The sequence below is a fragment of the Triticum urartu genome, chromosome 7A (genome assembly GCF_056163025.1).
Source record: "Triticum urartu cultivar PI428250 chromosome 7A, HENAU_Tu73, whole genome shotgun sequence".
NCBI classification, from domain to species: domain Eukaryota; kingdom Viridiplantae; phylum Streptophyta; class Magnoliopsida; order Poales; family Poaceae; genus Triticum; species Triticum urartu.
The window spans coordinates 111,779,485-111,803,606 of NC_141879.1; the positions used below are offsets into that span (position 1 = coordinate 111,779,485).

General features: G+C 42.5%; 1 protein-coding gene, 1 long non-coding RNA gene and 1 pseudogene across 2 annotated transcripts; 2 read left to right on the forward strand and 1 right to left on the reverse strand.

The window, feature by feature from the left end:
- Positions 1–13,565: 13,565 nt before the first annotated feature.
- LOC147958383 (uncharacterized) lies at positions 13,566–18,393 on the reverse strand. The gene is made up of 2 exons (XR_015611175.1): positions 17,915–18,393; positions 13,566–13,815 (listed from the first exon to the last, which is right to left on the reverse strand). It is a non-coding gene; the product is annotated as an uncharacterized LOC147958383 (long non-coding RNA).
- Positions 14,274–17,499, forward strand: LOC147958384 (protein FAR1-RELATED SEQUENCE 5-like). Its single transcript, XM_087536011.1, has one exon. It carries the CDS (start codon positions 14,616–14,618, stop codon positions 16,503–16,505), a length of 1,890 nt encoding a protein of 629 aa, XP_087392137.1. The 5' UTR covers positions 14,274–14,615; the 3' UTR covers positions 16,506–17,499.
- Positions 18,394–18,630: 237 nt separating the features above from the next.
- Positions 18,631–19,475, forward strand: LOC147958385 (2-oxoglutarate-dependent dioxygenase 11-like; annotated as a pseudogene).
- Positions 19,476–24,122: the final 4,647 nt, after the last annotated feature.

Consider the following 24,122-nt stretch of genomic DNA (forward strand, 5'->3'; position numbering starts at 1 on the left):
CTCTTCTTTAATAAATCTATTAAGGAATGCAGTTTTGTTTATCCATTTGCCAGATTTCATAAAATGCGGCAATTGCTAACATGATTCTGACAGACTTAAGCATAGATACGAGTGAGAAACTCTCATCGTAGTCAACACCTTGAACTTGTCAAAAACCTTTTGCGACAATTCTAGCTTTGTAGATAGTAACACTACTATCCGTGTCCGTCTTCCTCTTGAAGATCCATTTATTATCAATGGCTTGCCGATCCTCGGGCAAGTCCACCAAAGTCCACACTTTGTTCTCATACATGGATCCTATCTCAGATTTCATGGCCTCAAGCCATTTATCGGAATCTGGGCTCATCATCGCTTCCTCATAGTTCGCAAGTTCGTCATGGTCTAGTAACATGACTTCCAGAACAGGATTACCGAACCACTCTGGTGCGGATCTCACTCTGGTTTACCTACGAGATTTGGTAGTAACTTGATCTGAAGTTTCATGATCATCATTATTAGCTTCCTCACTAATTGGTGTAGGTGTCACATAAACCGGTTTCTGTGATGTACTACTTTCCAATAAGGGAGAAGGTACAATTACCTTATCAAGTTCTACTTTCCTCCCACTCACTTCTTTCGAGAGAAACTTCTTCTCTAGAAAGTATCCATTCTCAGCAACGAATGTCTTGCCTTCGGATCTGTGATAGAAGGTGTACCCAACTGTCTCCTTTGGGTATCCTATGAAGACACATTTCTCCGATTTGGGTTTGAGCTTATCATGATGAAACTTTTTGTTATAAGCATTGCAACCCCAAACTTTAAGAAACGACAACTTTGGTTTCTTGCCAAACCATAGTTCATATTGTGTCGTCTCAACGGACTTAGATGGTGCCCCTTTTTTAATGTGAATGCAGCTGTCTCTAATGCATGACCCCAAAACGATATTGGTAAATCGGTAAGAAACATCATAGATTGTACTATATCCACTAAAGTACGGTTACGATGTTCTGACACACCATTACACTGTGGTGTTCCAGGTGGCGTGAGTAGTGAAACTATTTCACATTGTTTTAACTGAAGGCCAAACTCGTAACTCAAATATTTTACCTCTGCGATCATATCGTAGAAATTTTTATTTTCTTGTTACGATGATTCTCCACTTCACTCTGAAATTCTTTGAACTTTTCAAATGTTTCAGACTTGTGTTTCATCAAGTAGATATACCCATATCTGCTCAAATCATCTGTGAAGGTCAGAAAATAATGATACTTGCCGCGAGCTTCAACACTCATCGGATCGCATACATCAGTATGTATTATTTCCAATAAGTCAGTTGCTCGCTCCATTGTTCCGGAGAACAGAGTCTTTAGTCATCTTTCCCATAAGGCATGGTTCGCAAGCATCAAGTGATTCATAATCAAGTGATTCCAAAAGCCCATCATCATGGAGTTTCTTCATGCGCTTCACACCAATATGACTTAAACGGCAGTGCCACAAATAAGTTGCACTATCATTATTAACATTGCATCTTTTGGCTTCATTATTATGAATATGTGTATCACTACGATCGAGATCCAACAAACCATTTCATTGGTGTGTATAACCATAGAAGGTTTTATTCATGCAAACAGAACAACAATTGTTCTCTAACTTAAATGAATAACCATATTGCAATAAACATGATCAAATCATATTCATGCTCAACGCAAACACCAAATAACACTTATTTAGGTTCAACACTAATCCCGAAAGTATAGGGAGTGTGCGATGATGATCATATTAATCTTGGAACTATTTCCAACACACATCGTCACTTCACCCTTAACTAGTCTCTGTTTATTCTGCAACTCCTGTTTCGAGTTACTAATCCTAGCAACTGAACTAGTATCAAATACTGAGGGGTTGCTATAAACACTAGTAAAGTACACATCAATAACATGTATATCAAATATACTTATGTTTACTTTGCCATCCTTCTTATCCGCCAATCACTTGGGGTAGTTCCGCTTCCAGTGACCAGTCCCTTTGCAGTAGAAGCACTTAGTCTCAGGCTTAGGACTAGACTTGGGCTTCTTCACATGAGCAGCAACTTGCTTGCTGTTTTTCTTGAAGTTCCCCTTTTTTTCCTTTGCCCTTTTCTTGAAACTAGTGATCTTGTCAACCATCAACACTTGATGCTCTTTCTTGATTTCTACCTTCATCGATTTCATCATCATGAAAAGCTCGGGAGTCGTTTTCGTCATCCCTTGCATACTATAGTTCATCACGAAGTTCTACTAACTTGGTGATGGTGACTAGAGAATTCTGTCAATCACTATCTTATCTGGAAGATTAACTCCCACTTGATTCAAGCGATTGTAGTACCCAGACAATCTGAGCACATGCTCACTAGTTGAGCGATTCTCCTCCATCTTTTAGCTATAGAACTTGTTGGAGACTTCATATCTCTCAACTCGGGTATTTGCTTGAAATATTAACTTCAACTCCTGGATCATCTCATATGGTCTATGACGTTCAAAACGTCTTTGAAGTCCCGATTCTAAGCCGTTAAGCATGGTGCACTAAACTATCAAGTAGTCATCATATTTACCTAGCCAAACGTTCATAACGTCAACATCTGCTCCTGCAATAGGTCTGTCACCTAGCGGTGCATCAAGGACATAATTCCTCTGTGCAGCAATGAGGATAAACCTCAGATCACGGATCCAATCCGCATCATTGCTACTAACATCTTTCAACACAATTTTTCTCTAGGAACATATCAAAATAAACATATGAAAGCAACAACGCGAGCTATTGATCTACAACATAGATATGCTAATACTACCAGGACTAAGTTTATGATAAATTAAAGTTCAATTAATCATATTACTTAAGAACTCCCACTTAGATAGACATCCCTCTAATCCTCTAAGTGATCACGTGATCCAAATCAACTAAACCATGTCCGATCATCACGTGAGATGGAGTAGTTCATTGGTGAACATCACTATGTTGATCATATCTACTATATGATTCACGCTCGACCTTTCGGTCTCCGTTTTCCGAGGCCATATCTGTATATGCTTGGCTCGTCAAGTATAACCTGAGTATTCCGCGTGTGCAACTGTTTTGCACCCGTTGTATTTGAACGTAGAGCCTATCACACCCGATCATCACGTGGTGTCTCAGCACGAAGAACTTTCGCAACGGTGCATACTCAGGGAGAACACTTCTTGATAATTAGTGAGAGATCATCTTATAATGCTACCGTCAAACAAAGCAAGATAAGATGCATAAAAGATAAACATCACATGCAATCAATATAAGTGATATGATATGGCCATCATCATCTTGTGCTTGTGATCTCCATCTTCGAAGCACCGTCGTGATCACCATCGTCACCGGCGCGACACCTTGATCTCCATCGTAGCGTCGTTGTCGTCTCGCCAATCTTATGCTTCCACGACTATCGCTACCGCTTAGTGATAAAGTAAAGCATTACAGCGCGATTGCATTGCATACAATAAAGCGACAACCATATGGCTCCTGCCAGTTGCCGATAACTCGGTTACAAAACATGATCATCTCATACAACAAAATTTAGCATCATGTCTTGACCATATCACATCACAACATGCCCTGCAAAAACAAGTTAGACGTCCTCTACTTTGTTGTTGCAAGTTTTACGTGGCTGCTACGGGCTTAAGCAAGAACCAATCTTACCTACGCATCAAAACCACAACGATAGTTTGTCAAGTTGGTGATGTTTTAACCTTCGCAAGGACCGGGCGTAGCCACACTCGGTTCAACTAAAGTTGGAGAAACTTTCACCCGCAAGCCACCTCTGTGCAAAGCACGTCGGGAGAACCGGTCTCGCGTAAGCGTACGCGTAATGTTGGTCCGGGCCGCTTCGTCCAACAATACCGCCAAACCAAAGTATGGTATGCTGGTAAGCAGTATGACTTATATCGCCCACAACTCACTTGTGTTCTACTCGTGCATATAACATCAAACCATAAAAACCTAGGCTCGGATGCCACTGTTGGGGAACGTAGTAATTTCAAAATTTTCCTACGCACACGCAAGATCATGGTGATGCATAGCAATGAGAGGGGAGAGTGTTGTCTACGTACCATTTTAGACCGAAGCGGAAGCGTTGACGCAACGTAGAGGAAGTAGTCGTACGTCTTCCCGATCCGACCGATCCAAGCACCGTTACTCCGGTGCCTCCGAGTTCTTAGCACACGTACAGCTCGATGACGCTCCCCCGGGCTCCGATCTAGCAAAGCTTCGGGGATGAGTTCCGTCAGCACAACGGCGTGGTGACGATGATGATGTTCCACCGACGCAGGGCTTCGCCTAAGCACTACAACGATATGACCGAGGTGGAATATGGTGGAGGGGGGCACCGCACACGGCTAAGGAACGGTCACGAAGATCAACTTCTGTCTCCTAGGGTGCCCCCCTGCCTCCGTATATAAAGGATCCAAGGGGGGGGTGCGGCCGGCCCTAGAGGAGGCACGCAGGAGGAGTCCTACTCCCGGTGGGAGAGAGGGAAGGAGAGAAGGAAAGGGGGGGGGCGCCGCCCCTCCCTCGTCCAATTCGGACTAGGGGGAGAGGGGGCGCGCGGCCTGCCCTGGCAGCCCCTTCCTCTTCTGCACTTTAGGCCCATGAGGCCCATTAACCCCCCGGGGGGTTCCGGTAACCCCCCGGTACTCCGGTTTTATCCGAAACTTCCCCGGAACGCTTCTGGTGTCCGAATATAGTCATCCAATATATCAATCTTTATGTCTCGACCATTTCGAGACTCCTCGTCATGTCCGTGATCACATCCGGGACTCCGAACTAACTTCGGTACATCAAAATGCATAAACTCATAATAACTGTCATCGTAACGTTAAGCGTGCGGACCCTACGGTTCGAGAACAATGTAGACATGTCTGAGACAAATCTCCGGTCAATAACCAATAGCGGGACCTGGATGCCCATATTGGCTCCTATATATTCCACGAAGATCTTTATCGATCAGACCGCATAACAACATACGTTGTTCCCTTTGTCATCGGTATGTTACTTGCCCGAGATTCGATCGTCGGTATCCAATACCTAGTTCAATCTCGTTACCGGCAAGTCTCTTTACTCGTTCCGTAATACATCATCTCGCAACTAACTCATTAGTTGTAATGCTTGCAAGGCTTATGTGATGTGTATTACCGAGAGGGCCCAGAGATACCTCTCCGACAATCGGAGTGACAAATCCTAATCTCGAAATACGCCAACTCAACATCTACCTTTGGAGACACCTGTAGAGCACCTTTATAATCACCCATTTACGTTGTGACGTTTGGTAGCACACAAAGTGTTCCTCCGGCAAACGGGAGTTGCATAATCTCATAGTCATAGGAACATGTACAAGTCATGAAGAAAGCAATAGCAACATACTAAACGATCGGGTGCTAAGCTAATGGAATGGGTGATGTCAATCAGATCATTCACCTAATGATGTGATCCTGTTAATCAAATAACAACTCTTTGTTCATGGTTAGGAAACATAACCATCTTTGATTAACGAGCTAGTCAAGTAGAGGCATACTAGTGACACTCTGTTTCTCTATGTATTCACACATGTATTATGTTTCCGGTTAATACAATTCTAGCATGAATAATAAACATTTATCATGATATAAGGAAATAAATAATAACTTTATTATTGCCTCTAGGGCATATTTCCTTCAGAAACACAATCTGGTAATGAACATGAACCTAGTGACAATATTAATGATGATGTTCATGATGATGCTCAACCTAGTAATGACAATGATGTAGAAATTGAACATGCTGTTGATCTTGATAACCCACAATCAAAGAATCAATGTTATGATAAAAGAGACTTTGTTGCTAGGAAACATGGTAAAGAAAGGGAACCTTGGGTTCAGAAACCCATGCCTTTTCCTCCGAAACCATCCAGGAAAAAGGATTATGAGGATTTTGAATGCTTTGCTGAAATGATTAGGCCTATCTTTTTGCGTATGCGATTAACTGATGTGCTCAAAACAAATCCTTATGCAAAATATATGAAGGATATCATTACTAATAAAAGAAAGATACCGGAAGCTGAAATTTCCACCATGCTTGCTAATTACACTTTTAAGGGTGGAATACCAAAGAAACTTGGAGACCCCGGAGTACCTACTATACCTTGCTCCATTAAAAGAAATTATATTAAAACTGCTTTATGTGATCTTGGAGCCGGTGTTACTGTTATGCCTCTCTCTTTATATCGTAGACTTGACTTGAATAAGCTGACACCTACCGAAATATCTTTGCAAATGGCTGATAAATCAACTGCTATACCTGTCGGTATTTGTGAGGATGTGCCCGTTGTGGTTGCAAACGTTACTATTTTAACGGACTTTGTTATTCTTGATATTCCCGAGGATGATAGTATGTCTATTATTCTTGGAAGACCTTTTCTTAATACTGCAGGGGCTGTTATTGATTGCAACAAAGGCAATGCCACTTTTCATGTTAATGGTAATGAGCATACGGTACACTTTCCGAGGAAACAACCTCAAGTTCATAGTATCAACTCCATTGGAAAAATTCCATCGATTATAATTGGAGGTTTGAATTTCCTCTTCCTACTGTCAAAAAGAAATATGATATACTTATTATAGGGGATGTGCATATCCCCGTTGAGGTAACTTAGTGTTATTCGAAATTTCTCCAGTTTCATGATTATCGGAATGAGTCTGTTAACAAGACTTGATCAACCTTGTTAGTGGATTCTTTTTGATGAGCATGAGATGGATGAAACTAGAAGCACAAACTTCTGTACCTTCTCTTTATTTTCTGTTAATTAGTAGAAATAAAGTAAAAATAGTATTTTTCTGTCTGTTTCCTGACTTATCCATGCAATATAAAAATATCCCGAAAATAAAAGTCCTCATAATGCCGTGCCAATTTAATATGATTTTTTCGGGGATATTTGAGGATTTACTGTGCAAAAATTACCGCGGGAGGAGCTGTCACCTGGACACGAGGGTGGTGGGCGCGCCCCTGCCTCATGGGCCCACGGTGGCCCTCCTGCACTTATCCCAGCACCCATCTTCTTCGTCTGTCTCACACAAACCCGAAAAACCAACTCAAGCACGAGTTCCAACCACTTTTGCTGTGATTTTCGATCTCCTTGCTCAAAGCACCTCTCGCAAAACTGCTTGGGGAGATTGTTCCTTGCTATGTGACTACTCCATTGGTCCAATTAGTTTTTGTTCTAGTGCTTTATTCTTTGCAAATTTGTGCTGCATAGGTGACCATGTTCTTGAGCTTGCATGTCAAATTTATATGGTTCCAAGTAGTTCTAATGCTTGATATAGGCTCTAGGCACTTGTAGGAGTAGTTGCTATCAATATTATTGAAATTGGTTTACTTTTGTTTGAAGTTACTAAAAATTTCAGAATTTTTCAGAGAAAAACAATATGGTTAGAAAGATGTTCCAATGTGGTTCCTCTAAGAAGCAAGGACCCAGGATTGTTATGCGCGATGCTGACGAGGATCCACCAAGAGACGCTCTACTATGGCCTTACGAATGGCCGTCGGAAAATTTTATGAACCGTGCGGGAATTAAAGAAGAATTCAAAGCATATTTGCGCAATGCCGGTCTTGAGAATTTTGAGGCTAACAAATGCCCCCAGTATCACGATCTCACAAGTTCCTTTGTGAGGAGGTTTGAGTATTCATCTTCACGTAATTCCCCTTCAGTCATGTTTGATCTCTATGACAAATCTTATACCATGGACTTAGAGGATTTCACTTCTGCTTGCAAACTTCCATCATGGGGTAGTGTTAGGGATCCCCCTAAATCTGAATTTAGAAACTTTCTTACTAGTATAACTGTGGGGGAATCTAGAGATATAACGCAGGCTACCATAGGGAGCATTCACTTTCCTGCTATACATTATTTTGCTCTTTTCATCGGTAGATGCATAAATGCTAAGGATGAAGCATGTCACATGTGTGTCCCTGATCTTAGCATTCTTAGGAGTGCTGTGTTAGGAGACCAATCTTATCATATGGGAGCCATTGTAGCTCGTAGGTTGCATCATAATAGACATAATGGAGATTTCTTTGGAGGAATTTATGCAACTCGCTTAGCTCATTTTCTTGAGATAGACATTCGTGAGGGTGATACGGAGTTGCCTCCTGCATATTTAGATTATGACTCTATGGCTTCGCATTAGTTTGTCGAGAGGCCTGAATCACCTCTCTTATATCGTTTAATTTTTGATAAACGACGTATTTTCCGTATTACTCTCCCTGCTCCTGCCTTCTTTGATTCACAGAGAAAAAGAAGATATGTTATTACCAGAGAGGAGGCAGAAGAGTATGAGAGGAGAGCGGAGGCAGCTCGACTCCATGCTGCAGCTCAGCAGGCGATAACCGCTGCACATCAGTATGATCCCAACTATTCTTCGTCGCAGTACGACCCCAGCTACACCTATGGGTATCCGCCAGGCTATCCCTGGCAATAGACCAACTTAGGCCAAAAGTCTAAGCTTGGGGGAGTACGTATTTCTCACCGACATTACATTTATGTTCAACACACTCATTGCTAGATGTCGGTGCTCATACTCTTTCACTGTAATATCCATGCTAGTTTATTTTTTTTCCTGCTTTCTTCTTGTGTGTTTGTTAAACCTTAAGAAAAATAAAAAAAATTAGTAGTAGTTTATTTTTCTGCTATAGTAGTAATAATTAAAAAGAAAACCCAAAAATATTTCCCGTTCTTCTTTTGCTTGTTGGGAGCTTTCCTGTGTAAATAGTTTTATTTCTTTTCTTTTATTTGGGGGTCAGTAGGAGAAGACCATAATTAAATTGTTGAAGTGTCTCTTATATGCATTATTGTTGATTTAACCAAGAGCCCATATTGCCTTGTCTTCTCCTGTTTATTGAATGCTCGCAGATTCCAGCTTAGTCCAATGCACGTGCACTCTTATTATTATTCACACTGTTCGGTCGTGCAAGTGAAAGGCAATTATGATGGTATATGATGGACTGACTGAGATGAGAAAAGCTGGTATGAACTCGACTTCTTTTGTTTTTTAAATATGATGAGTCCCTCGTTCTTGATTCAACTTATTATGAATAAACATGTTTGGAATGACAATTAAAGATCATAGTTGCTTGTGCCATGCTTGATTAGCTATGAGTTATAATGGTTTACCTTGTGTGCCAACATGCTATTGAGATGATTATGATGTGGTATGATGGGGTGGTATCCTCCTTTGAATGATTTAAATGACTTGACTTGGCACATGTTCACGCATGTAGTTGAAACAAAATCAACATAGCCTTCACGATATTTATGTTCATGGTAGATTATATCCTACTCATGCTTGCATCCAATGTTTATTAATTTTAGTGCATGTACATGGCTGTTATCGCTCTCTAGTTGGTCGCTTCTCAGTCTTTTGCTAGCCTTCACTTGTACTAAGTGGGAATACTGCTTGTGCATCCAATCCCTTAAACCCCAAAGTTATTCCAGATGAGTCCACTATACCTTCCTATATGCGGTATCTACTTGTTGTTCCAAGTAAATTTGTATGTGCCAAACTCTAAACCTTCAAATAAACATTATGTTTTGTATGCTCAAATAGATCATGTATCAACCAAGGCTGTCCTTATCTTTCGTGTTAGGCGGGTTATTCTCAAGAGGAGTGGACTCCGCTCCTCACTCACGAGAAAATGGCTGGTCACCGGGATGCCCAGTCTCATGCTTTATGCAAATTAAATCAAAATTAATTGCAAACAAAACTCCCCCTGGACCTGATGTATGTTGGAGGCACTCGTTGTTTCGAGCAAGCCATGGATTGATGCTTGTTGGTGGAGGGGGAGTATAAACTTTACCATTCTGTTTGGGAACCGCCTATAATGTGTTTAGCATGGAAGATATTGCCATCTCTTAGTTGGTACGTTGACAATGAACGTATACCGCTCAAAATACAATTTATCTCTATTGCAAAACTGAGCTCTGGCACCTCTACAAATCCCTGCTTCCCTCTGCGAAGGGCCTATCCATTTACTTTTATGTTAAGTCATCACCCTCTTATTAAAAAGCACTAGCTGGAGAGCACAACCGTCATTTGCATTCATCACTGTTAATTTATATTGGGTATGACTATGACTGGATCTTTTTTACCATGAATTACAATGTCTAGTCAGTCCTTGATCTTTAAAGGTGCTCTGCATTTATGTTTTGCGGTCTCAGAAAGGGCTAGCGAGATACCATCTTGTTATATCATATTATGATTGGTTTACGAAAGTGTTGTCATCCGAGATTTATTATTATGGCTTGCTAGTTGATTATGCTATTGATATGAGTAATTATGAGACCTGAGAATTATTGCAAATGTGGTTAGTTATGATCTCTGCTGAAAACTTGAATACTGGCTTGACATAGTTACAATAACAAGAGCAAACAGAGTTTGTAAAAGTTTTTCTTTCATTCTTTCAGTTTGTCAACTGAATTGCTTGAGGACAAGCAAGGGTTTAAGCTTGGGGGAGTTGATACGTCTCCGTCGTATCTAATTTTCCAAACACTTTTGCCCTTGTTTTGGACTCTAACTTGTATGATTTGAATGGAACTAACCCGGACTGACGCTGTTTTCATCAGAATTGCCATGGTCTTGTTTTATGTGCAGAAAACAAATATTCTCGGAATGACCTGAAACTCCACGGAACATCTTAGAAAAAATAATAAAAAATCCTCGCCAAAGATGAAGACCAAGGGGCCCACACCCTATTCACGAGGGTGGGGTGCGCCCCCCCTAGGGCACGCCCCCTGCCTCGTGGGCCCCCTGGATGCCCTCCGACGCCAACTCCAACTATATATATTTGCTTTCGGAGAGAAAAAACAGAGAGAATAAATCATCGCGTTTTACGATACGGAGCCGCCGCCAAGCCCTAAAACCTCTCGGGAGGGATGATCTGGAGTCCGTTCGGGGCTCCGGAGAGGGGGATTCGTCGCCGTCGTCATCATCAACCATCCTCCATCACCAATTTCATGATGCTCACCACCATGCATGAGTAATTCCATTGTAGGCTTGCTGGACGGTGATAGGTTGGATGAGATTTATCATGTAATCGAGTTAGTTTTGTTAGGGTTTGATCCCTAGTATCCACTATGTTCTGAGATTGATGTTGCTATGACTTTGCTATGCTTAATGCTTGTCACTAGGGCCCGAGTGCCATGATTTCAGATCTGAACCTATTATGTTTTCATGAATATATGTGAGTTCTTGATCCTATCTTGCAAGTCTATAGTCACCTACTATGTGTTATGATCCGGCAACCCCGAAGTGACAATAATTGGGACCACTCCCGGTGATGACCATAGTTTGAGGAGTTCATATATGCACTATGTGCTAATGCTTTGTTCCGGTTCTCTATTAAAAGGAGGCCTTAATATCCCTTAGTTTCCAATAGGACCCCGCTGCCACGGGAGGGTAGGATAAAAGATGTCATGCAAGTTATTTTCCATAAGCACGTATGACTATATACGGAATACATGCCTACATTACATTGATAAATTGGAGCTAGTTCTGTGTCACCCTATGTTATGATTGTTACATGATGAACCGCATCCGGCATAATTATCCATCACTGATCCGGTGCCTACGAGTTTTTCATATACTGGTTCTCGCTTATTTACTTTCCCGCTGCTACTGTTACAATCACTACAAAATATCAAAAACATTACTTTTGCTCTCTCTACTTTTGTTGCCGCTACCACCACTATCATATTACTTTGCTACTAAACAGTTTGCTGCAGATACTAAGTTTCCAGGTATGGTTGAATTGACAGCTCAGCTGCTAATACCTGAGAATATTTTTTGGCTCCCCTTGTGTCGAATCAATAAATTTGGGTTGAATACTCTATCCTCGAAAGCTGTTGCGATCCCCTATACTTGTGGGTTATCATGGTCAAACTTATTCAAGAAATATTACTGTTACTAAATAATTACTGTTTTTTAGAATAATAGTTTCAAACTCAAATGATGAAACGAGTGACCTAATGCTCAAGCTAAACTGCTGAGGATTAATAGGATTGACAGCTTACATTTGTCAGGAAAACAACAAGTGCAGACTTGGAAAGTAGGGGGAATAGAACTCTGAAGTTAAGCGTGCTCAGGCTCGGGGAGTGAGAGGATGGGTGACCGACCGGGAAGTTAGACGATTTGGAATGAGTGATCCACACTTGAGCAGTTAAGAGGGGTGATTAGAGACTAAATTATCAAACAATTTAATTCAGAAAATTGAAAATCAAAAAAAAATAAAAAAAATTCCAAAATTTTCAAAAAAAACAAAAAAAACTTTAATACCGGTTGGTAACACCAACCGGTACTAAAGGTCCCCCGTGCCACGGCGCGAGCCAACCGGTACTAAAGGTCCCCCATGCCACGGCGCGAGCTCACGCCACGTGGTGGGCCTTTAGTGGCGGCTCGTGCCGAATCGGTACTAAAGAGGGGGGGGCCTTTAGTGCCGGTTACAGAACCGGCACTAAAGGCCCTTACGAACTGGTTTTAAACCTCCGTTTTTTACTATTGGAACAATCAATGGCACACAATAGCATAGATCAATATCAACATTGGCAACACCCGGACAGTGACAGCAACAATTGTTCTTCAAATCAACGGCTGCAGGAGCCACACCTTTGCAAAATAGAAAAGAAAGGCAATTCCGAATAACTAGTTCCATGTTGATGCGAAGTCGTCTTTAGGAAATATCATGTTTTCCTCCACTTTGAGGGAAGGAAATAACACATGGCGTTCCAATTGAAGCTATCATCCTCGTGTCCCTAGCATAATTAGATTGTAACAATATTACATGAAAAGATTAAGCGAACTAGCTGGAGTAACTAGTTGCTGAAATATGTTGCACGTCTTTCTCCATCACTTTGGACTTTTGGAGTAGTTAGCTGAAGCACCGGTATCACCCCTTGCATGTCATTTTTTCTGAAAGTATTTGTGTGTCAACAAAATATTTTTATTTTTTCGGGGAGCAAAATACTTGTTTACAATCCCACAAAATGTTAAATCCAAATCCAGTCTACACATAGTAGGAAAGCAAAAAAAAGTACGGATTTATCTTGTTTTATTTCTCTGTGTGTAGATTAAATTCAGATTTCACCCGAAAAAAAGAGATTAAATTCAGATTTTTTTTAAAGTTTGTAAAGAAATATCTCGTTCAAACAGTACAAACATTTATTTTCAAAAACATTTAGGTACCGTCCACTTGTAGCTCTCTACTCCCGTGGGGTGGTGGTGGGCTGTCGTTGGATTACGACAATTTCCAACCTTTTGGTGGTGGGCCGGATTCATCTCGCAGCACACAGACACGGCGGCTTGCCTGCTCCGCGAAAATGCTCCCATCCGTGCTCCGTGGTACGTGGCGCTCATCCAACGATCGCACGCTACTGCCCTCTTTTTCGATTAAAAACCTCCAGCAATTAAACAAACCGGTCAGCCGCGTCTCTTAATTAAACCGTCCGCTCTAAGACTTTTTCCAGCCATCGTAATTAACGCAACAGAATAGAGATTTGGAGGGAAATAAATCACTCTTGCGCGCCAAAACATTGGTGGTGAACTTTTCCCGTACGCAGTTACTCCAAACAGACCACATCATACACCTCCATCAAATCTATCTACAAATATAGATCCAACAAAGGGATACGAGGAACTTGATGGCGTCTTCACCAATTCTTGCCGGGACCAATGAGGAATCAGATCCCCCAAATGTAAGCTATGTCTTCCATTGCGTTCTTCCCTCTCTCCGATCCAATGTCTTCTCCTAGTCCTGCAATTTACGGATCTATGGCTTTTAGGTTTTTGTGATTGTTGTCACTGGTAGGGCATAGCAAAATAAACCTATACAACAGAAGCGAATATTTCGTACTCCCTGTGCGTAATATCCAGTTAACAATATGTCTTGCACAGATTACACAATACAAAGTTGTATTACTGATGGGTACATATAAATGAAAACTGACAGTGATGCTGGACATATAAGAGAAATGTGATGGCTCAAGGGGAAAAGACATATAAGAGAAATGTAATGGCTCAAGGGGCAAAGACATACCTCTGATTAGTTGGGAATGCCTACTCCTTTTCATTCCACCGTGAAATCAAAATAAATAGACATAGCAAGGTTATTTGTTGATTTACAACACGGATAGGTTTCTTCTCCTTTTCCTTGTATTTGAACCAATTGCTAAAGTGACTACTAATTTAAACAGGGATTCGAAGAAACTACAGCTAGCAATGCAACAGAGCAAATTGAAAAAGGGGTGCCAAAGCTTGGCATGCAGTTTTTATCTGAAGAAGAAGCTTATTCCTTCTATAACAAGTATGCTTATTCCATGGGTTTTAGCATCCGAAGAGGCAATCAACATAAAGTAAAAAATTCTAGTACAATACAACAACGGACATTCACATGTTCTCGTCAAGGTATGGACTAGTTCTAACTTGTTCTGGTCATATGCATTTTTAGATGGGACTAAGAAAATTACTTGAACTAATAGGAGTTCGTGCGGAAGATAAAAGAGAGGAGAAATTCAGTTATAGAGGCCTGAGACACGATGTGGTTGTGATGCACGTATGAAGATAAGTCTTAATAATGATATTTATTATGTATATGAATTTAAGGAAGCCCACAACCATAGTCTTGCTACTGGAAATATGTCGCAATACTTAAGATCACACAGGAAAGTAACTGAAGCTCAACTAGCCAATGCTGAGGTCGCAAAGTCAGTGGGCATTTTAAATAAAGCAACTATTGATCTAATGACGAAAGAGACATGTGGACCTGAAAACCTTGGCTTTATAAGCACAGACATGAAAAATCGTTTGTACTCAAAGAGAACACTAAAAGCAAAGGTGGGTGACACTGGTGGAGTGTTAGAATATATGGAGAAGAAGGTTTCAGAAGATGTCAAGTTTTTTTATTCAATTCAAGTTGATGAGGATGATTTGATAACTAATATATTTTGGACGGACTCCAAAATGGTCTCAGACTATGCATTATTTGGTGATGTCATATGTTTTGACACCACATACAGGAAACCAGACGATGGGCATCCGTTTGGTTTAATTGTTGGTGTAAATAATCACAAGAAAACAATTGTGTTTGGTGCTGCACTTCTCTATGATAAAACAGCAGAAAGTTTTGCTTGGCTTTTTAGAACATTTTTAACAATAATGTCTGGAAAGCATCCACATACAATTCTGACTGACGAAGATGCGGCAATGGCTAAGGCGATCCGTTCAGTCCTGCCTCACTCTCACCATAGACTTTGTGTGTGGCATATGAATCAAAATGCTATCAAACATCTTGGTGGAGTTGTTACAGATTACAAGAAGTTCAATGCTGATTTTCAGCATTGTATCTATGATATTGAGGAGGAAGATGAATTTATAAGTGCATGGAATGAAATGCTTGACAAGTATGGACTCCGGGACAATGCATGGCTCCAAAGGTTATTTGAGAAAAGGGAGCATTGGGCCCTAGTATATGGCAGGAATACTTTCTCTGCACACATGAGCAGTACCCAAAGGAGTGAAAGCATTAACAACGAACTAAAACGTTACATTAGTTCTAAGTATGACATGCTTACTTTTTTTGAGCATTTCGAACGTCTAGTTGCAGATAAAAGATTTGAAGAGGTGAGATGTGACTTCAAAGCAACACAAAGTACTCCTAAGCTGAAGGCAGAAAGCTATATGTTAAGGCAAGCATCAACTACATATACTCCACCAATATTCAAGATGTTTCAGGAACAAGTGCTTCGGACCTTAAACTATGATACATTCCTTTGTGATGACAGTGACACCGAGGAGAAGGTTTACAAAGTAAAATTTCATGGTACGGAGCGTGATCATGTTGTTAAATTTTTTCCAAAAGAAGAAAAGGTCAATTGCAGTTGCAAGAAGTTTGAATTTGCTGGAATTCTTTGCTCTCATTCCTTGAAGGTACTTGACATTAATAATATCAAGCACATCCCTCAACAGTACATCTTGAAAAGATGGACAATTGATGCAAAAGTTTTGGATATAACAAACAACTGCAACCTGCATGAAGACCGCAAAACAATACTGACAAAACGCTATAAAGAGTTGTGCAGAATGTTTATCCAAATAGCTGCTCGAGCCGCAGAGTCTGAAGAGTCATACTTGATGGCTGCTAATTATGCAGAGAAATTAGCAGAAGAGGTGGAGAAATGTCTAAAACATAGATCTGATCCAGATACAGGTAACTCTGTTTGTTCACAAGGTATGTACATTCAGTTTTATGCTCTCATCAAGCTTAAATTTATATTTACTTTTATAGTTGGAGACTCAAAAAATATCACGACTACAAGTTCAGAACAAAATGAGAGGCCTACCAAGCCAAAAGGAATGAAGGTCAAGGAGAAGACGGCTCGAGGATCAAACAGACATCCAGATATATGTAACTCCCTTGGCACAAGGTCTGTAAGTTTAGTTTTATGATCTCATCAAACTAACCTATGTTTGCTTTTATAGTTGCAGACCCGAACATTAACTCGTCTACAAGTTCAGAACAAAATGAGGGATTTGCCAATCCAACAGGTAACAAGGTTAAAAAGAAGACTGTTCGAGGGTCAAGTAGACCCGCTAATATGGGTGTGTAGTTTTATAATGTTATCAAACTTGAATTTTATTTAAATATATATTTGCAGAACCAAACATTAACTCATGTACAAGTTCAAAACAAAATAAGGGGCTTGCTAAGCCAAAAGGTATCAAGTTGAAGGAGAAGACTATTCAAGGAGCAAGTAGACCTATTGGTGGCTTAGAGAAAGCAAAATCAAAGAGGAAAAGGAAAGTAGATAATCCTGTAGCACTACAACCTCATGGCACCTCAATAGTATAAATAAATTTACACTTGATCTGACATAAAAACTTAAGTTATACAAGATTTATCACACCATGTTTTATAGGGTCATTCGGAGGTTTTTACGAATCAAATGCCTGCATATCTACCACAGTACAACCCAATCCTAAATCCTATGGCGATGTATGGATAAGACCAAAGATTGCCAGCTGAATTGCAACATTACAATAGCTTAATGGTATAAGCTACCTACACTCAGATTTCAGTTTTATCGTTTTAAAGATTTATGAACACTAACCTTTGGTACTACTACTCACAGGGTCATTTGGGAGTTCCGACAAATCACGTGTATACCTATTCAGAACAATGCAACTCAGCTCTGGATGCCTCACTATTGCCGTCTCTTGGTATGATGAGAGGACACCCAGCTCCAAATTTCTTGCTGCAACCAACCATTGGTACAATGAGAGGACACCCAGCTCTGAATGCCTCACTGCAGTCGTCCATTGGTATGATGAACCAAGCTCCAAATGCCTCACTGCAGCCATCCGTTGGTACGATGACAGGACACCAAACTCCGAATGCCTCACTACAGCACCCCATTGGTATGATGATAAGACACCCAGCATCAAATGCCCCACTGCAGCCATCCGTTGATACAATAACAGGTCAAAATCAAGTCTTCTTCCAACAACAGAAGCCAACTTAATCTGTCATCGTTATCAAAGACTCATGTTTTTTTTTCTACTTTACTAAAAACTTGTAATATATTATTGGATTTATGGGGAGTCCGTGCATATCGATCGAATGCACTACTTAATTAAGTGAGACCAATGCATACTTGCTGTCTAAAAGCATAGATTTAAGAAGGCGTATGTATATTAGTTCATTGACATGCGTAGCTTAATCAAGTCAGACCAAAAGCACAGTTCTTGTCCAAAAGCATAGTTGCTTGCATCTCACCGACCTCACACGGACAAAAAAAGCATTTGGTTCAGAAATTAGAAGAACAGCGGTCATATACTTCAGTAATTGGACGACGTACCTTCAACCACGGCAAGTCTTCGCAGCCATGTTATGGTACGTGCTGGACGAAGCTCAGTAGCTGGGGCGCGACAAACGCGACAAACAGGGCCACGAAGGTGACCGCCGAGAAGGAACGGCGCGTAGCTCGCCGACGAGCGCCGCGCCTGGCGACAGGAGGCTGCAACCTCAGGAACGGCGCGCAGATCGACAATGAGCGAAGCGTCGAGCGACGGAGGCTGCGGCCTCAGGAACGGCGCGCAGCTCGCTGCCGAGCGCCGCGCCGGGCAACGGAGGCTGCGGCCTCAGGAACGGCGCGCAGCTCGCCGCCGAGCGCCGCGCGGGGCGAGGGACGTTGTGGCCGCAGGATTGGTGCGCAGTTCGCTCACGAGCGCCGCGATGGGACGAGCACGGAGCAAACCCTCCCGCTCCGACAAGCAAGCAGATCAACATCGCGGTGTTCGCTGGCCGTGGAGGAGCTACTGCTTTGCCTGTGGGGAAAGTGAGTGGATAAGAAAGGAGACGAAACGAGCGGCTGGTCTTTTCCTGCATTTAATTAAGAGACACGGCCGACCGGTTTTGTTTAATTGCTGGGGTTTTTAATAAAAAAAAGGGCAGCAGCGTGCGATCGTTGGATGAGCGCCACGTATCACGGAGCATAGATGGGAGCATTTTCGCGGAGACAGGCAAGCCTCGCCTGCACACAGACACGGGCGGTCCGCCGGAGACATTTTCGCGATGGGAGCATTTTCTCTGATGGATTCTGTGATGACCGCATCAAGGGATTTTTTCCGCCTACCGCTCGAAGAGAAGAGAAAGTACAGTAACATAATAGGTGGGAAACATTTCCAGATGGAAGGGTATGGAACTGACCAGGTGAAAACTCAAGATCAAAGACTGGACTGGTCCGATCGACTGCATCTTAAAGTGGAGCCAGAGGACGAGAGAAACCTTGCCCATTGGCCCACACATCCAAAATCTTTCAGGTTATCTGCCAGATACATGTATTCAAATGGATCCGTCTTACCTGTCAGTTTTGCAGAATAGAGCTCATTTGCTTATTTATGTCACTAGTGATCTAGCCTGGCCTAGAAAAACTTCATAAATAATTACTACATGAAAGAAACCATCGTCAGTATTACCATACTAGGATTAACTGAACTACCCTGGTGGTATTTGCAGGGATGACCTGCATGAGTACACATTGAGGAGCAAGAGAATCAAAGACGACATCCTTCGGGCAATGGCCAAGCTATGGAGCTCGATGAAGATTGCCTAGTTAACCAGTTTAGAGACAGGGCTCTCATTATTGCTAGAATCAATTACTATCCTCCATGTCCAAGACCCGATCGTGTCTTTGGCATCAAGCCTCACAATGACGTATTTGCTCTTACGGTTCTTCTCATGGACAAAGATGTCGCTGGACTGCAGGTTCTTAGTGATAAGAAAATAGGTAGTTTTCCGATTAAATTAATTCATTAACAAATCATGAGCATGGTATTGACAGTATTGATAACATACTGGTTATGATCTAACAGAGCATGTACTACGCATATAGTACAAACATCTACGCATATCGCTAGTACTGCTACAATAGAAAGAAACATGAGAGGGATAAACGATGTATATCTTCCAATCGGCCATGCGGCGGCGATGGCGACGGCAATAGCCGCGGCATCCTCGGCGGCCTTCTTGTCGGCCTCGGCCTTCTCAGCGGCGGCACGGTCGACGTCGGTCGACATGGTGATGACGAAGGTGATGTGGACGTAGATGAACAGAAGCGAGCAGTCGCGTAGTCGCTACCCAAAAACCTAATCGCCCCTCTCCCGTATAGGATCCGGAGAGGCGGGGTTTCGGAGGCCTGCTCTCCCGTCAACCGTGTATGCGGTGAACGGGACGGAGTCGCCAGCGGCAGCAGCAGCAGAGGAACGACGCGGGCGTGGAGGCGAGATGCGTTCCGTTTTTTGGCGGCTAGGGTTGGCAGCGCCCCCCAAATATATGTGCGGCTGCGCGTGGAGAGACGTGGGCTGAACCCACGTCAAGTCGGTAGCCCATGATCCGACGTCTTAGATCATGGCCCCACCTGTCAAAGACTCTCCGTTCCTGACCGGCAAAAAGAAGCGCATAGGAGTGAGCTCGGCTCGGCTCAATCCTCCAACCCGCGGCGCGGCGTGACGAGGCATGGTGTGGCGAGGCGAGCAGAGGAGGAGGAGTGCACGAGGGCCTCATCTCTTCTCAAGCTCCAATAGCATGAGGAAGAGAATCCCTTGTAAACCACTCCAACTCTTTTTGCACTTCCGGGGTGGGACTAAACTTCCCACCACCTTGTCATGCCACTTACATGGTCCCTTAGAGATCAAATCTGAAATTGTCATATGGGCTCTAGGCCCATCTCATATTTCAACAATCCCCCACCAGATCTCAGGGGCCCAGTTTGTCCTTTGTTCCAAACGCTGTTTTGATATACCAGCATATTAGTGGAGACCAATTAAGGTTGAGCTGCACCTAGACCAAGTAGTTACACTCCTTCACAACTGAACAATGGACTATGCCTTGAATTGTCAGTTTGACGCCAAGAAGTTTCACCACAAGTCTCACTGATACGAGGTTGCCGAAGGCCGACCCCTCGGGTGGAGCATATTAGTCACAATCCTGGCCTGTTCATGAGCTTGCTAGAGATCACCCCAATCTCATAGACTGTGACCAGCAGTCGGGCTCATATATGTGTGTTCCTCCAAAGATCGCTCTGTAGGATAGCATCTTGCTTATGCATATAAGCCTTGGAACACATTAAGACAACAGTCATCCTTCCATACAGTTTCCGAGAGTATTGCATCTCCAACGGAGTGGGTTAGTAAAGTTACTCTCCTCAATTCACCACTGGCTTGTTTTCCCAGGTCCTACTTCACGGGATCTCCGATCAGATAGGTTGGGTTACTACCATGGCAACTCATGTGGGTCTCATACCCATCTCCCTTGATGCGTTATCTATCACAACACGTGATAGCCCTTTAGTAAAGGGATCTGCCAGATTCTTAGCCGTTTGAATATAATCCAACGCTATCACTCCGGAGTTCCTTAATTTTCTGACAGCTTTCAATCTCATTCTTATGTGTTTGTTGGACTTCATGTTGTCCTTTGAACTCTTCACCTTGACAATAACTGTTTGATTGTCACAGTTCATAAGGATGGCCGGAACCGGCTTCTCAACCACTGGCAAGTCCATCAACAGATCTTGAAGCCATTCTGCTTCGCCACCCGATGTGTCTAATGCTGTTAATTCTGCTTCCATTGTCGATCTTGTTAAGATCGTTTGCTTGCAAGACTTCCAGGAAACAGCACCACCTCCAAGAGTAAATATATACCCAGTTGTGGCCTTCATCTCATCAGCATCAGAGATCCAATTCGCATCACTATACCCTTCAAGTACCAACGGGTATCCGGTATAGTGAAGTCGATAGTTCATAGTACCTTTCAGATAGCGCATAACTCTCTCAAGAGCACGCCAATGTACATCACCCGGTTTGGAAACAAATCGGCTCAGTTTGTTAATAGCAAATGCGATGTCAGGCCTCATTGCGCTCGCTAGATACTGTAGTGAACCAACAATCTGAGAGTATCTCAATTGATCTATAGCTGTGCCTTTAGACTTTCGAATCAGCACACTAGAATCATATGGTGTTTGAGATGGTTTGCAGTCCGAATATCCAAAACGACTCAACACCTTCTCAACATAATGGGATTGCAAAAGTGTAATCCCACCCTCATCATCTCTCAATAGCTTGATGTTCAAGATAACATCAGCCACTCCAAGGTCCTTCATCCCAAAGTTCTGAGATAGGAAAGACTTAACCTCCTCGATCAACTTGAGATTAGTCCCAAATATCAGTATGTCATCAACATACAAACACAGTATAACTCCTTCGTCCTCACCATAGCGATAGTATACACATTTGTCAGCCTCATTAACAACAAAGCCAACAGATAATGACCAATGGGGTCTTCAAAGGACCAATACATAGGGTTGTGACTAATTCTGAGAAAGATAGGATCTCAGTGGCCTTGTTCTATGGTCTGGATCCTGAAAAGGAGTTTGGACCGATAGCGGAGATGTTGACTGAGAACCAACCAACACGATACATGAACATGAAGCCCAAGGACCTCCTAGTCGCGCACTATGAACATTTCAGTCGTGGAGAGAGAGTTGTCAATTCGTTAAAGATATGACCAAAGGTTACTTTACTTTGTACACATGGAAAATGAATATTGCATGAATTACATCGATTAGTTGAAGATATAAGCAAGGTAACTTTGCTACTGTAAGGCAATAAATCTCGGGAAAATAAAGATATTGGAGAGCAATGATTCGGTGCCCAGGCTCATGTGCACACTTGATGGAAAAAAAATTCAAAACAAATATTTAAAAAACCAAACAGTTTCTTTTTTTGCATGATAGATAATTTGGTGCGTGAGGTCCGCTTTAATTTTGAGACCATTTGGACATCTGAATAGTTCTCGACAAAAAAGACAAATTTGAGGTCTATAAAAAAGTTTATTGTTCATGTATTGTTCTGACCCAATTTGTCTTTTTTGCTGAGAGCTACTCATATGTCCAAATGATCAGAAATTTGGAGCGCACCAAATTATCTATCATTTAAAAAAGGATTTTTTTTAACTTTTTTGTATTTTTTGTGAATTTTTTCTTGACCAGTGTAGATGAGCCTGGGCTCGGTAATGGATATTCGAAGAATTTGATCCTATTTATGTTTCAGTTTGGGTTAACTTGTTCTGTGGTAAATTTGGCTATATGCACACCTTCAGAATTCAGATTCAGTAAGCCCAAGTGTGTCCTCCCTTTCTACATAACTTCTTTCACTTTGGTAGATGGTGTGGGGCGTAGGGGGGAGGCTCCTCACCTGAATAAATTTCAAATTTTGCAACGCTTGTCCAAGGGCATCCATGAATTCCAGAGGTTGTTGATCTTCCAAAGCATGATAAGATAATAAGCAGAACGAGGTTGTTATTGATGGTAGATGGCATGTCCAAGGGCATGCATGAATTCCAGAGGCCGCTCATTGGGATGAACTTGGGCCGGATGGAGATGGCACGCCAGATGCGTCGAGCGGTCGGGCAAGTAAAGAACAGGTGTTGTCGATCTTTGAGGCAGCTGGAACAAGGTGGGCACGCTGCAGTTGGCAAAATGTTCTTGCGGTGCAAGTTTACTGTGGTGTTTAGTCTGTCGGTAGCCCATGATCCGACGTCTCAGATCATGGCCCCACCTGTCAAAGACTCTCCGTTCCTGACCGGCAAAAAGAAGCGCATAGGAGTGAGCTCGGCTCGGCTCAATCCCGCAACCCGCGGCACGGCGTGACGAGGCGTGGTGTGGCGAGGCGAGCGGAGGAGGAGGAGTGCGCGAGGGCCTCATCTCTTCTCAAGCTCCAATAGCATGAGGAAGAGAATCCCTTGTAAACCACTCCAACTCTTCTTCCACTTCCGGGGTGGGACTAAACTTCCCACCACCTTGTCATGCCACCTACATGGGCCCTTAGAGATCAAATCTGAAATTGTCATATGGGCTCTAGGCCCATCTCATATTTCAACAATCCCCCACCAGATCTCAGGGGCCCAGTTTGTCCTTTGTTCCAAACGCTGTTTTGATATACCAGCATCTCAGTGGAGACCGATTAAGGTTGAGATCCACCTAGACCAAGTAGTTACACTCCTTCACAACTGAACAATGGACTATGCCTTGAATTGTCAGTTTGGCGTCAAGAAGTTTCACCACAAGTCTCACTGATACGAGGTTGCCGAAGGCCGACCCCTCGGGTGGAGCATATTACTCACAATCCTGGCCTGTTCATGAGCTTGCTAGAGATCACCCCAATCTCATAGACTGTGACCAGCAGTCGGGCTCATATAGGTGTGTTCCTCGAAAGATCGCTATGTAGGATAGCATCTTGCTTATGCATATAAGCCTTGGAACACATTAAGACAGTAGTCATCCTTCCATACAGTTTCCGAGAGTATTGCATCTCCACCGGAGTGGGTTAGTAAAGTTACTCTCCTCAGTTCACCACTGGCTTGTTTTCCCAGGTCCTACTTCACGGGATCTCCGATCACATAGGTTGGGTTACTACCATGGCAACTCATGTGGGTCTCATACCCATCTCCCTTGATGTGTTATCTATCACAACACGTGATAGCCCTTTAGTAAAGGGATCTGCCAGATT